The 13,643-nt window shown below is 41.8% G+C and overlaps 1 protein-coding gene across 7 annotated transcripts; it reads left to right on the top strand.

Annotated features, from left to right (window-relative positions):
- Nucleotides 1–3,802: 3,802 nt before the first annotated feature.
- znf217 (zinc finger protein 217) lies at nucleotides 3,803–10,135 on the top strand. 7 transcript variants are annotated; one of them, XM_039801629.1, is made up of 6 exons: nucleotides 3,803–3,843; nucleotides 6,520–7,901; nucleotides 8,095–8,202; nucleotides 8,338–9,714; nucleotides 9,832–9,959; nucleotides 10,082–10,135. In XM_039801629.1, exons 1-5 carry the CDS (start codon nucleotides 3,803–3,805, stop codon nucleotides 9,945–9,947), a joined length of 3,024 nt encoding a protein of 1,007 aa, XP_039657563.1. In that variant the 3' UTR covers nucleotides 9,948–9,959; nucleotides 10,082–10,135. The 7 variants fall into 7 exon arrangements, with proteins under 7 accessions (XP_039657563.1, XP_039657564.1, XP_039657570.1 ...); XM_039801630.1 differs by having other exon boundaries at nucleotides 9,832–9,966; XM_039801636.1 differs by lacking the exon at nucleotides 3,803–3,843 and adding an exon at nucleotides 3,884–4,123.
- Nucleotides 10,136–13,643: the final 3,508 nt, after the last annotated feature.

Below are 13,643 nucleotides of genomic sequence, written 5' to 3'. Positions count from 1 at the left end.
ATGCAGTTCATCCCAGGACAATGCATGTGCCTGTGTGAATGCAACGAGCTCAGAGGGGGTGGAACAAGGGAACAGTAGGAAGGGAGGCCTGACAGGAGGCCTGCTGTCAGCACTAATGTGCATCACGGCGCTTGCTCGCTAGCAACAGGTCCGTTCGGTGAGGAAACATTTAGGGTGAAACCGTTCCAGGAGGGAAGGAGAGAGGGTAATCGCAGATTCTGATGGGATCTATGAATGAATTGGCAGCGATCCACCCTCTTTAGGACACTTTAACCGAGGGTGGATCAGCTGGTCCTGCAGGCAGTAGGGGGAGGCATTCTAATGCAGATGCTCTCAAGTGGCTTTTAGGGTGGTTTTTGTGGGTCTTTTCAGGGGAATGTTACATCCTGACAGAGGGACAAAAGGTGTCTCTAGTTTGATACCACAAATGACTTAAGCTATTTTGGGTGCCTAACTAAAAGTAACTAAAACAGTACTGTTATTTGACGTGGTGTGTTTAAACATTTGCTTGATATTCAAAATCAGTGACGGGATCATGTTTCAACCTCAAATGGAAGATAATATGGTCAGCTGTGTGTTGAGAAAAAAAGCTTTAGATTATACAATTATTAGGCCAAATGAAATGCTTCCATTTCCCTTTTTGTACGTGGTTTGGTTCCTTAAGGGTTTGTTGCAGATAAACAGAGGAACAGCAAGTTGCACTGGGGAGATGTAAGTTAGATAGATTTGCAAAAATGCATAGAAAGAATGGTGTCCAAAACAAGATACCATCTACTGTGCTGCTGCATAATGGCAAATATTGGTCTAAATGGACATCAAACTGTTTAGACTGATTATATGTTTTTGAAAACTATATATTTTTTTAGCCCTGTCTACAGAGCAAAACTGTCTAAAGTGAAGTGCGGTACTTCTACCGTGCCAATTTCAAATAATATGAGATATGATTGATGTGACTTTGTCGTTTATGTGGACAGGATGTAGCCGTTATGTACTGTATGTGTCAGTATGTTAGATTAATCCAAGCAGCAGTATTTAGAGTATAAAGAACACCAAAGAGTTAACCATTCTTGCTATGATTATTCAAATAATAATGGCTCATTTGTTTATTTATGTATCATTCTCTTCTTAATTGTGTTATTAAGTGTGGCTGTCCACTTACTGGACATTGTATTATTATTTTTTTTATTTTATTCTGAAATGTCAGAAGAGGTTATGCAGACAGCAGTGGACCCCACTGGTGGAATGTAACTAAGTACATTTACTCAAGTACTGCACTTTACTTGAGTCTTTTCTTTTCACGCCACTTTCTACTTCTACTCCGCTACATTTCAGAGAGAAATATTGTACTTTTTACTCCACTACATTCATCTGTTACAGCTTTAGTTACTAGTTACTTAACACATTAAGATTTTTTTAACAAAACACACATGTAGTTTATAAAATCTGATGTTTTATTATAAACTAAACTAGCCAACAATATAAGGACCTACAAGTCCAGCTGAAATGATTAGACCATTAAAGACACAACTGTTTGAAACCTTTCCAGTTTTTAAAATGAGACGTTTTACTTTTATTTATTATTATTTTAATACTAGATTTTCCTAATAATACTCACATACTTTTTCTTGGGTAACATTTTCAATGCAGGAGTTTTACTTGTTGTAACAGAGCATTTCCACAGTGTGGTATTAGTACTTTTACTTAATTAAAACATCTAAATACTTCCACTTCCACCACCCTTCAACCATTCTCACTTTCTCCTCAGGACAGAATCTTAAAACTATTTGTGCAGAACTCAGAAAATTGAATGCCTTTGGTGAGTGACACATTTTCTCTTGATGATCAACAACACAACAGCTGGGGCTGAGAAAGGAGATAATATATTATCAGTGTCTCTCAGGAGCGACACCAGGATTATGAAAGAAGCCAGGCTGCGAATCTGGAGGAGGACAATGCAGTCAGCTGCTCCTGACACGTCAAGACAAAAAGAAGCCTCTCCCCATTCACTGGTCCAGTTCCTATCTGTATACTGAATTTGTAATTATTCATTCAAGCATTGGGTATTTCAAAGATGCCACTTTATCTTTGGTTAAAATGTACTGCTTTTGGTTTGAACTCATACGTGCAGGCTATGTTTTTTTTGAAAGATACAAACTGAGAAAATGAGCTTGCAGAATTGTGGAAGAGAAATTGCATTAGCATAACGGTCAAACAATAGGACAAAGTTAATTGAATCAGTTAAAAGTAAACAGTGTTTGCCCACTTGTTGCTGTCATTATCACTTACAGCAAATGGATGCTTCAAAAGTTAAATAACTGCCATATAATTTATGATTTAAAAAAAAAGAAAAAGCCATCTAGTTCAAGAACATCTGTCTGGTTAAACTCCACATAAAGGTTCTTTTATTTTTATTATTTTTTTAAAATATATGATAGGCTATAAGATCTCCATGCAATTTCATCATCCTGAGGCATCATACTGCTTCTCCAGATTGATAGCCTTTCACAGAGCCTTTGTGGCCACAGAACAATAGGAAATGAGTGGAAGGCCTCGATGTGTCACATGTGGTGCCTTTGATTAACATACTAGACTTGTTTGTGTAACAGGATCTCAGGGTGAGGCAAGAATACCAAAAAAGTGAATAAAAGTACTGCAGGGGGTACAGAAATGTTTTAATTTAGGCGATTGGGTCTTATAATGCCAAACACATGATCACAGGATGTCTTTTTTTGCACTGTAACTACTCAGAAAACATATTGGATTTGATTAAGATGAACTGAACATTAAAATCTTTTTTTTTCTTTTTTCACTATATGTATAATATGAGCTCCTATGTCTAATATGCGATAGGCATTCGGTCTCTGGGTATCTGGCATGTAACAATGAATCACATTACTGCATTTGGTGAAGTCTCCTTGCCAAACCTGCAGATCTACTTGTGTTTTCATCAGGCTACATAGAGATCACGACATTGGTCTAACCTGTTTGGTAAAACACAGATTTCATAACAACTTTTAATATACTGTATAGGCAAAACTTTACAATAGCCTATACAAGAGGGTGGATAAGGCAACAACTCTAACTCCTAATTTAGAGAGATGGTTTGGGTCTTTGTTCGCTGCTCCTTAGCTGGGAGTGGTTACTGATAAAGTGTATTTTTTTTTTCTCCTTTCAGACATTGTGGCCACTTGGGGGGAGGAGGGTGTGTGTGTGTGGGTCTATGCCTCAATAATGAGTGTACACTGAAGTCCACTGAATATCCTCATTGATTGTACAATGTATGGTTTTAAGCTACCATCAATGGCTGGTGTGTCTTTGGAAAGGGTGGAGGAGGGGCGGTTTCTTAGCTTCACATTAGCCAGTGGGTGCTACTGTAGGTGATGTTTTTTTTTTATTATCTCATATGAATCAGTGGATTCTTCTTATGGGTTATTTTGTGTCAATAGTGACTTTCCATTATCCCTGTCATACTTTTGTATTATCATTAGAATTATTATAATATGGTGTTATAGGTTTAGACCTGTCCTAGCATAATAGAGAGCTTCCCCCTCTCTCTTTAAGATCAAACACATACATTTGCATTAAGTGTATGGCTTCATCAGATGTGCTATGTTTAGGTGACAGCAAATCAATTTAAATATAAAACTGGCCCGCTTTTAGTTATTTTTTGCATATTGTATAAATGGGAAGAAGCAGGCATTTCTCATGACTCAACCAACCTGCTTCTGCAACAAACAACAAAAAAACTCATGTAACTGTGAAAAGTTTGAGGCACCCCTCCCCCATCTCCACATGGTAGTTGATGCATGACGTGAGAGCATGGAAGAAGGGCTACTGCTTTAGGTAGGTTCATTGAATGCAGCAGCAGCACTGCCATATGAAACAGGGTTGTTGTGTAGCCTGTGGCTCTTATCAGCATAAGGAACTGAACTCCGTGACAGTTTACATAGATTAAAGTAGCATTTAGATGTGGTATCGCACAGGCTAGCCCAAAAGTCGGTGTACTATAAGACAGTTAGAAAAACATAATATTAAACAGTAGTCCATAGTGTCATGGGTGATTTAAAAATACACATGACCGTGATTAAAATGCCAAAGACTGCCAAACATGTTCAAGCAACTGGTAAGTAGTTGGGACGTTATAAAAAAAAAAAAAAATCCGTCAGTTATATGCTTTGCATGTTTATTTTATTTTTTTTACAATCCTTTTCTGTGTTATTCGCGACCACGTGACTGCCCTTTGGGTTTTTTGGGGCTGCCGTGCACGCGCTCCATCTTCCCCCTTGATCGTTGGAGAGAGCGCGCGTCAGAATTCAACAGCTGCACTGTGAGGACTCGCCAAGTAGAACAAATATGATTCACATCCAAACAATTGAATAGGTGAGCTGGCCCACCGGCAGCGAAACGCGTTTTGCGTGTGAAATGAAGAAGCAACTCACCCAGTCTGCTTCGCTCTCTACTGAACTCAGTCGCTCGTAGTATCGGTGTCATTAATAATCCGGAAATTCACAGTTGGTAAGGTATTGTTTGGTGAGTTTCTAGCTACTGTTTGGTCGAAGTCGAGACAACAGGAAAAGTGTTGAGTTTGCTAACGCTAAGTGTCGTTGGAATGCGTTGGAGTTCGTGTGTTTAACGTTAGCGTATCGTTAAGTTACGTTACTTTATCGGGGGTTAAGTTCTGAAACTGGCGTTAAAGAAATCAATGAGCGACAACGTAAGTACACAATGTATGGTTGTAAATGTTGATTTGAACCCATCTATTGTCATGAAATGAACGTTATCGGTTGTTTTTTTTTGGAACGTGTCTGTATGTGTAGTTGTTAGCTAAATGTAGCTTCTGAATGAGTTAACGCCAGCGACGTAAATGATATTAATCTGTAAAGCTCCGAAGAAGTTGACCAAATTCCTCGTGCTCTGCTTATTATGCACACATAGAAATGTAATAGCAACTCAAGTTAACGGCCATTGACTTTGGTGAGTCTAACTTAACTGTTAACTATGACTTCGAGCATCTTCCCACCCCCCTCTCTCACTTGCAAATTAACGTTAATGATGTTAACGAGGGCTGTGCGTACTTGAATAACAAGGTGGCTAACGTTAACGCTGCCTCACACAAAGCATGCGTGGGCTTTAAAATAATAATAAAATAAAAGTCACACTGGGTCATTATCGACAGTTGCATGTGCTCACCTGCGTTAAGTCAAAAGTTCACACAGGAAATCAAATTATAGCAAAGGACAGCAATAATAGTAAAATTGGGTCATAGCGTCGAAGTTATGTTATTGAGGAGAATAGGGGCGATTCATTGGAAAATGACTAGCAACATATAGCTAGGCAACTAACGTTACATTGCCCAGCTGTAACACTTTTGTAATGCCGATTGTGTTTCGGTAAATTAAAAAAAATAATAATAAATTGATAGTGACTTTATAGTGGACTGCTATGTCATTTGTTTGAGCGTTTTTACTTTTAACTTGAGTTTTTTTAAACTTGCTTTTCCAGTCACTCCACCCATGTCTCAAAGTAAGAGTGCGATTGGGATTTCTTAAAAAAGAAAAAAAAAAAATAAATATATATATATATATATATATATATATATATATATATATATATATATATATATATATACATACATACATACATACATACATACATACACACACACACACACACACACACACACACACACACACACACACACACACGCGCGCAGTTCGTTATACATACTGAAAGAGCTACTATGACAAAACCCACAAGGAGGAATTTTGTGGTCACAAAACAAAAGGAAAACCAAACATTATAGCCTGGTCCATATACTGTGCCATATCAATGTGCAATGTGTGAGTCAACATGCAGCCAAGGATTGTAGGCTAGTATAACATCAAAGCATTTTTATTTCTACTTACTTTTAATTTTGGGTGTGGTCAAGAAATGACTTAAATCAGAAGGTAAATCGTTGGTGTCCTACATATTACAGTAATGGTTTAATGTAGTGGTATTTGAATACTTGTTTTGTTTAGTCAACTACAGTACATTTAATAAAACATTTTAATAGGGACTATTTTTTTTTGAAACAACGTAGCTTACAAATTAGTCTGTTTATTTTAAACAAAAACGTTTAAATGTAAACAAGACTGGCAGTATTCCAATGACCTGTACATTAATATTAACCCTATAAAGTTTGTATGATATCAAGTATGCCAACTTCTGTAGTTGATTGCTCACAAACTTGGGTTTATATACAGTACATACTAAGAATTAAGAAAAGCCATGCTTGTGAGTAAGAAAAACATTGTCTTTTTTTTAATCAATGACCTGTACAGAGGGGAAATGAGTTGTCTGTGCAGTTGATTGCTTAAAAAGATACATTTCCTGTTTCAGTAGAAGGGCAGGCCATTCTCTCCGTGTGGTGTATTTTAAACAGATTTTTATCTCAAGTTAGGTAGCAGCTACCTGATTCTGTTTTGCTATTTAACAGAGCCTAAAAACGCCTTCTTTTTTTCCCCCTATTGTTTCCAGGTTCCTAATAATCTGGACAGGGTGTACAGCGTCGTTGTTCCACCTTCAGAGGACAATGCCGACTCACTCGCTGCCACCGTTTGTGGAGAGCCCGGATGGACTTGCCCAAGATATTCTTATTAGTAACAACGCAAGCATCCCAGGACCCGGCTCTAGCATGACACCACACGCCAGCTACTCAGAAAAGGCTGTGTTGCAATCCGAAGGAAGCGTACCGCTGTCTTGCATGTTCTGTGATCAGAATTTCACTCATCAGGACGAGCTAGGGCCCCACGTGTTAACGCAGCACCCCACCACTTTCTCTGAGCCAGCGGTGCTTAGGGTCGAAGCGGAATTCCGGATCCCAGGAGAGCGACCCCGGCCCAAACCCAGCAGCCTCCCTATCGAAAAAGAGGAGGTCACCAGCTGTATTGTGTGTGGGCAGGTGTCGCAGGATGCGTGTGAGCTGGAGACCCACATGAGGAAGCACAAGGACTACTTTACCTACTGCTGCAATGTCTGCGGACGGCGGTTTAGAGAGCCGTGGTTCCTAAAGAACCACATGAAGATGCATGTGAAACCGGGAGCAAAGAGCAAGGCCCAGCAAGACCTGGAGACCCCCGTCACAGTCAATGGTATTGTCCAAGACCCGGCTTCAGAACCTGTAGTCACGGTTTACAAAATGTGCATGGTTTGTGGGTTTTTCTTCCCCGACCATGACAGTTTGGCTGAACATAGTAAAGTACACAATCGAGAGGTGGAGCCCGGCAAAGATAAAGACGAGGAGAAAATTGAAGGCACTGCTGAATCTCTTGCCAAACAGGAAACGTTTCTTCACAGTCTAAACCTCACACCTCGCTCCTCGGGAGAAAGTTTGCAACGTGAGAGATCGTCAAAATGGATTCCCCAGCTGGATCCCTTCAACACGTATCAGGCGTGGCAACTTGCTACGAAGGGCAAGATAGCAGTTGGTCCTAATAATATAAAAGATATTGGCCAGGAAGCCAGCACAGACAATGAGGAATGTGGCTCCGATAAGGAGGAGCTGAATAATATTTGGTCTGAGGGCCAGGGAGACAAAGCTACAAAAGAGGTCCTTGGGAGAGAGCTCCGGTCCCAGCCGCAGACTGTAGCGGAGAACGCAGCGCCGCAGCGGCGGTCTCTGATGCAAAAGAACAAGGACAAAGAAAGGCCAACCACCTGCGAGGAATGTCAGAGAACCTTCAGGACCTACCACCAGTTAGTTCTCCACTCCAGGGTCCACAAGCGTGAGAGAGGCGGCGAAGAGAGTCCAACCAACTTTGTTGATGGGAAGTTGTCGAGTGCAGGCTCACTTGAGCACGCAGAGGAAGGCTGCGAGGAGGGCTTCGAGGAAGCAGCAATGGCAGAAAACCTGGGACCAGGTACGTTTTCATGGCTCATTACACGCTCATGCTTCTCTCATATGGTCTTAATTGTGCTTCAGGAATTGTTTTTCATACATAGAACTGTTACCAAGTGCACCCTCTGCTGGTAGGAGGGATGATAACACGTTGTGATAATCTTTTTTTCTTTTTCTTCCTATTCTTTTCTATGTATTTGTGCCTATTTTCACAGGTGAAGATGGTTTTGATCGCTCAAAAGTCCGCTCAAAAGGATGCAGTTACTGTGGCAAATCCTTCCGATCGAGCTATTACCTCACAGTTCATCTGAGGACTCACACAGGTAATATTCAACACGTTTGGCATGAACGATTCATTTATAATTATGAGACTGCAGTCACCCGGCTGTATACAGCAGGCTTAATGCTGTGGCTTATATTTTAAACTATGCTTATGCTAAACTGTTTATTTGCTTCAGGTGAAAAACCGTTCAAGTGTGCTTACTGCGACTACGCTGCGGCCCAGAAGACGTCGCTGAAATATCACCTGGAACGGCGCCACAAGGACAAACCTTACGTGGACATTCCCAGCAGACCCGTGCCTTTAGCGCCCTCTCCCAGCGATACAAAACGCGGAAATGACAATGAAAATCCCGCTCCGAATAGATCCAAACTCTGGGTCACTGTGGCCAGACCGCGCACCACCGGAACGCCAGAGGACCGATTTGATAGCCTAGGTAGCAAGCATGACAAACCACTCGTCCAGACGAATGCGGAGTATGAGAAGTTAATTGCTAACTCCGCCCCCTCCCCGACTGACGACGTGGTAGTAAAGTGCCCCGTGCCCATTAACCTGAAGATGGAAAGGGAGGCGATAAAAGACGAGAACTCTGAGGCCCCATTAAATCTGTCCTTAAAAGTGTCTCTCTCCATCCCTGCTACTGCAGAACCCAGAAACGCATTAATTCCGATTGGCTGTCCGTTTTGTGCATATAAAACCATGTACCCAGAGGTTCTGACGATACACAAAAAGCTCATTCATAAAGACAAGTCGGACAGCATGAAAAAGAATGGATTCGGCAGTTTAAAACAGAAACGTTTTACCGGTTGCCCCCCTGCGCTCGAAGGGAAAGATGTCCCCCCACTTCCAACGATTGACCGGCGCCACCCTCGTCGGACCAAGTCCCCACCCCCTCAACCCGCAAAGCCACAAGAGAAGACTCCGATTAACCCACCTAATGCGCCACAGCGCTCCCCTGTCCACACGCCCGTACACGACGTGGTCCAGGAGACCCAGCGTTGCACAATTAACGTCGACGCGCACCCCAGTCAGGAGTCGTCCAGGTACACGGAGCTCATGAGGAAGTCCAAGTATGCCACGGAGCGACCCGCCCCCCCCGACAGAGTGGGAATCGGGGAGAGGAGTTACCCAGTGAGAAGCGGCGTCATTTGGCACTCGGACGCGGCCAGGCTGTGCCTGTCGAGCAGGTTCGGGAGCCTCGGCCAGATGGATTTCGGTGAACCCTCCAGCAAGAGATTGAAGTACATGCTACCTCCAGCCAGGGAGGCGGACACCGGGGAGAAGCCTGGCTTTAGAGGACCAGCGGGGAATGTGTCCAGCAGGCTGCTTCTCTCAGGGAGAAGTGTGAAAGCCCCGTCGCAAATGTCGGGTCCGTCCGCAGGTTCTGAGACCTTGGGCTCTTTGAAGACTACGTCTGCAGCTATTGGAGGAGGCTTGGACACCGAGTGGAGCATGATGAACCTCCTGCGCTCCTACACACCCAATGACCTGGCGTCTCTCTATCACAGCACGGCAGCCAACCCCAGTCACGGAGGACTGGCCAACCCCAGAGCAGGTATGCATTAGGTTAGCTGGGTCAGGAGAAATACATACTCAAACTGGGCTACTTTTTATAACCGCATATCCTAAGAGTTTGTCAAGTTAACATTAAAGATTTTTTTTTTCCTCTCAGGGGGCAGAACTGTGCTGTACCAACACCTACCCACTCTGCACAACCTTCAGAGGAGAGACCCCTCGGGCCCTTTCCCTAATCCTCAACGCTACGGGACCACTGACAAAAGCACCTAAAGTGGCATCAAGGTAAAAGGTTGAAAAATATTTTTTTACAATACATACTATTATAGACCCCGACCAGAATATTTCACCTGGTACTTGGTATAATTGAAAGTGTATAAAAAGTATATTTTCTCTCTTCTCTCCAGATTTGAACTGTACGTCTCCCTTATTTTGGAGTAGTTCTTGGAAAGGTGTCTGGGGGGGGGGGGGGGGGGTTTGTTTTTTTTTTTTTTTTTGGAAATAGAAGAAAATTGTGTTGCATTGACATTTCATGGCTTTAGTGTACATTTGTTTTCTTTTTTTCTATTTTGAATGGAAAAAGTGCAGGTTATCTCTCTTCGAAGATGTGATTCCACTGGTGGTCACTGTGGAATTTTGTTCCCATTCAACAACAAAAAAAATACAAACTGTTGCTTAATCCATTTTTGACCCACACTAATGTTGTGATATCTGCAAGTGTCTATGACAGAACGGTAAACGTTGTATGTGGGATAACATAAAATATATCTAATGAGCTTTCAGTACATAAAAAAAAAAAATATATATATAAAAGTAAAAACAAGAAATGTAATGTGTGTGGGAAAAATTGCTGCTCTGTTCACTTACTGTTCATGTCCAGGCAGTAATTAAGCACTATTCTATTTTTTTTTCCTTCTCCCTTTTTCCAAGGCACTGAAGGGTGGGGATATTCTGTTTAATAACTTGATGGCTTCGGCCCAGTGGTCCACAAACGGGCCACGGTTAACCAGTCGTGTGTATGTTGAAGCGGTCTACCTCATGTCGTGCTCTCGACGCTGTTCTGTTTGTAAAGCTGCTGCAGCCATCGGGTCAGTGAGCCTCTCTACCTAGCTGTCTTATCGACTACAGACATGTCTCGAGTTGTAGTATAACTAGATGGAACGAGATATTTTGCGGCATTTTTCAGGCACCACATAAAACGCAAGCTCATCCGGTGGTAACAGAACGACTGCTCGTGAGGCCGTATCGGCCTATGGCCCATGATTAACTGTAACGTCGTGGGCTGTGGCGGCGTTTTGATTTGCTAGGCATTTGCACGCTCCCTTTTTAAACGGAACCGATTTTGTGGTTATTATTTGTCCTTTTTGAAATCAAATGGCTATCATCTGCTTTAGTGGTGCCTCAAATCCATAAGCTGTAAAATGTACCAAACTTGTAAGAGTTGTGTTTTGCGCATCAAATGGTCACGCTCTATTTGGACTGCACATTTAGCCACTGTTCAGGCTATGCCGAGTCTCGAAAGTGTTATTTTGTTTCAAGTAGTCAGCAGTCAGTCCTGGCTGGTCATCAAGTGGTCTTTTTAGATGTCATATGACATGTGTGTAGTTTGGGGGGGGGGGAATACAGAAGCGGCTATGTTTAATGGCTCGATTAATTACACACTGTGAACAAAGTCTCAGGTTAACTCCTTTACGAGCTATTTAGTCTGTTGTATAATTTAGCATATTTGCCACTTTGAATGGCTTCGGGTTAAGTTATTGCTTTCTTTCTTTCTGACTGGTATTCACATTACATGTGTACTTATGTAAAAATGAAAATATTGTTTGAGATTTGTATGACACATTTCAATAATAAAAGCGAGTCGAAAAGCTGCGTGTTACTTGTTACTTCAGTGATCGGCACCTGGCCGCTCACGATCTACACACAACTCAGAACCCAGGTTTAGCTGCATTCGTTTAACTGAAACTGTAATTAGTACTGTTGGATATGACCAATTTTAATTTTGTCTTTAATTTGGACGTCTCCCAGGTACAGGTCACACATACCTGTAGCTGACATGCGTTGAGACACTGCACACAGTTTGCCTCTTTAGAAGACACCTATACATTAACAGTTAAAGACTAGGACCAAGAGAGGTTTCAGTATTAGATTCATCATCTTTTCTAGTTTTTCAGTTATACCATCACTCAATACCGAATACCATTTCAGAGTAATACTCCTCCAGTATCTTCAGTCCCCAACGAGAAACCATTTAGGCCACGTGTATCCGCCTCACCTCTCACATGACAACACAAATCCTTTGCACAGAGAATGTTCCAATGATAATTCTGTGGCATGAAAATGTGCTAACAATTTGTATGGGTTCACATTAAGACTGAAGAATATGTGGCGAATGTTCCCTTCCATCAATGACCCAGATTGACCGCTAGAGGGCAGTATTTACAAAGTCTAGAATAGAGCCTTGTCAGATTTCTGGTTTCAAAGCCTTGTTCAGTTTCAATAACAGACGTGTAGTGCTGTTATGAGTCTTTATATTGTGGTCAGGGGAGAATTAAGAATTACAGAACTGTAGTACAGGAGTTTTTTTTTTTTTTTAAATATACCTTTGATACTAAGTAGAAAACAACATACGTGTTTTATTTCATGTTTAAAAGTACACCTCTCAACACAGGACAAAAAAATACTGCTCTGTTTGGTTTGAGACCTACCTTAATAAGTATGCCATGCTTTCTTGTGGCCGCACCCCAAATGGTGATGTCACACAGACAGGTGTTGCCTATCAGCTGTCAAAGGCAACACACCTGGTAGGCTTTGTGATTCAGTGACTCCTTAAAAAAAATAAAGCTTCTTGAGAAAAACAAGTTTGGTAATGGCTTCTACATCTACAAAACACGAGCACGGTATTGTTGACTTTCTCCACAAACGGAGAAGACTGACAAAACCTATCATGGCCGTGCATTCTGTAAACAACACATTGCAAGGGACAATCTTCAGCACATTTTTAAACTTTGATTCCCCCACCTACCCCTCTCCCTTTCTGAGTAGACCACATCTGTTTGCTGTCTGTTCCCCTGGGCCAGCACTGTGTAATCTATTGCATTAGCTCACATTAGTGCATATCGCCCATGGGCCTTGGTAATCACAAACGCAAAATGAGCATTTCACTTAGCATCACCCTCATATTCCCCCACACTATAGCAAACTTAGCGCAGAGGGCATGGCAGAGAACGCAAGTCGGCAACAGCTATGACATGCATCCTGTTACTCTCGATCCCCGTGTCCAGAATGCTGCAAGGGCTTTCGTGTCAAAAGTACCTTTTAATAGGCAAAGATACACTTTGAGTTTTCACTCTTGTTTACTTCTTGTTCTCTATGTTTTTCCTCTGTAATTTGGGGGCCCTCGAGAAATGTTAAAATGTGTGCATTTCTGCCAGAAATTTGGCCTGACCTTTACCTGCGACTTTATTCCTTGCAGACGAACGGCACTGCAGCCCTTCATGTCATCAAGCTGCAGCATTGCTGGGCTTAAAGAAACCTAAAATCCTTTTTTGAATTGATACGGTAATGTAATAGAAGAAAAAATAAATAGATTATCAACACTGAGCATCTCTCAAGCAGCAATTTCTGTCTCTACGACTCACAGAAAGCAGATTGTATTGATCGAATTAGAACTTTTATCTATTTGCCCACATCTTACATTTTTATTCGACCATTACCATGCCTCGTTGCCAATTAGGCACACAGAGCCGGACAAGGAAAAACCTGAGAAAATATCCATGTTTCATACAAATTCACTTGGGATTTTGTTTTCTCAAAACGCTTTGGCATAAAACACCTGAGGTCTTCACAGCTCCTTATCAAGTGCATTTCATCACATTAGCTTTTGTGTGATAAGGCTTCACACAGCAGCCATTTTAGCGCACAACTCGATACACAAATGGCATTTTATGCTTGCATTGCCATCCATTC

Source organism: Perca fluviatilis, chromosome 5, assembly GCF_010015445.1.
Source record: "Perca fluviatilis chromosome 5, GENO_Pfluv_1.0, whole genome shotgun sequence".
In the NCBI taxonomy this organism is placed as follows: domain Eukaryota; kingdom Metazoa; phylum Chordata; class Actinopteri; order Perciformes; family Percidae; genus Perca; species Perca fluviatilis.
This window is presented reverse-complemented; position numbering and strand designations above follow the sequence as displayed.

Bases quoted from the DNA above. Each gene is read 5' to 3' on its own strand.
- znf217 (XM_039801629.1), top strand. From the start codon at position 3,803: ATGCATGACGTGAGAGCATGGAAGAAGGGCTACTGCTTTAG. The intron at 7,902-8,094 runs GTACGTTTTCAT...CTATTTTCACAG, and splicing joins GGCAGAAAACCTGGGACCAG to GTGAAGATGGTTTTGATCGC. The intron at 9,715-9,831 runs GTATGCATTAGG...TTTTCCTCTCAG, and splicing joins ACTGGCCAACCCCAGAGCAG to GGGGCAGAACTGTGCTGTAC.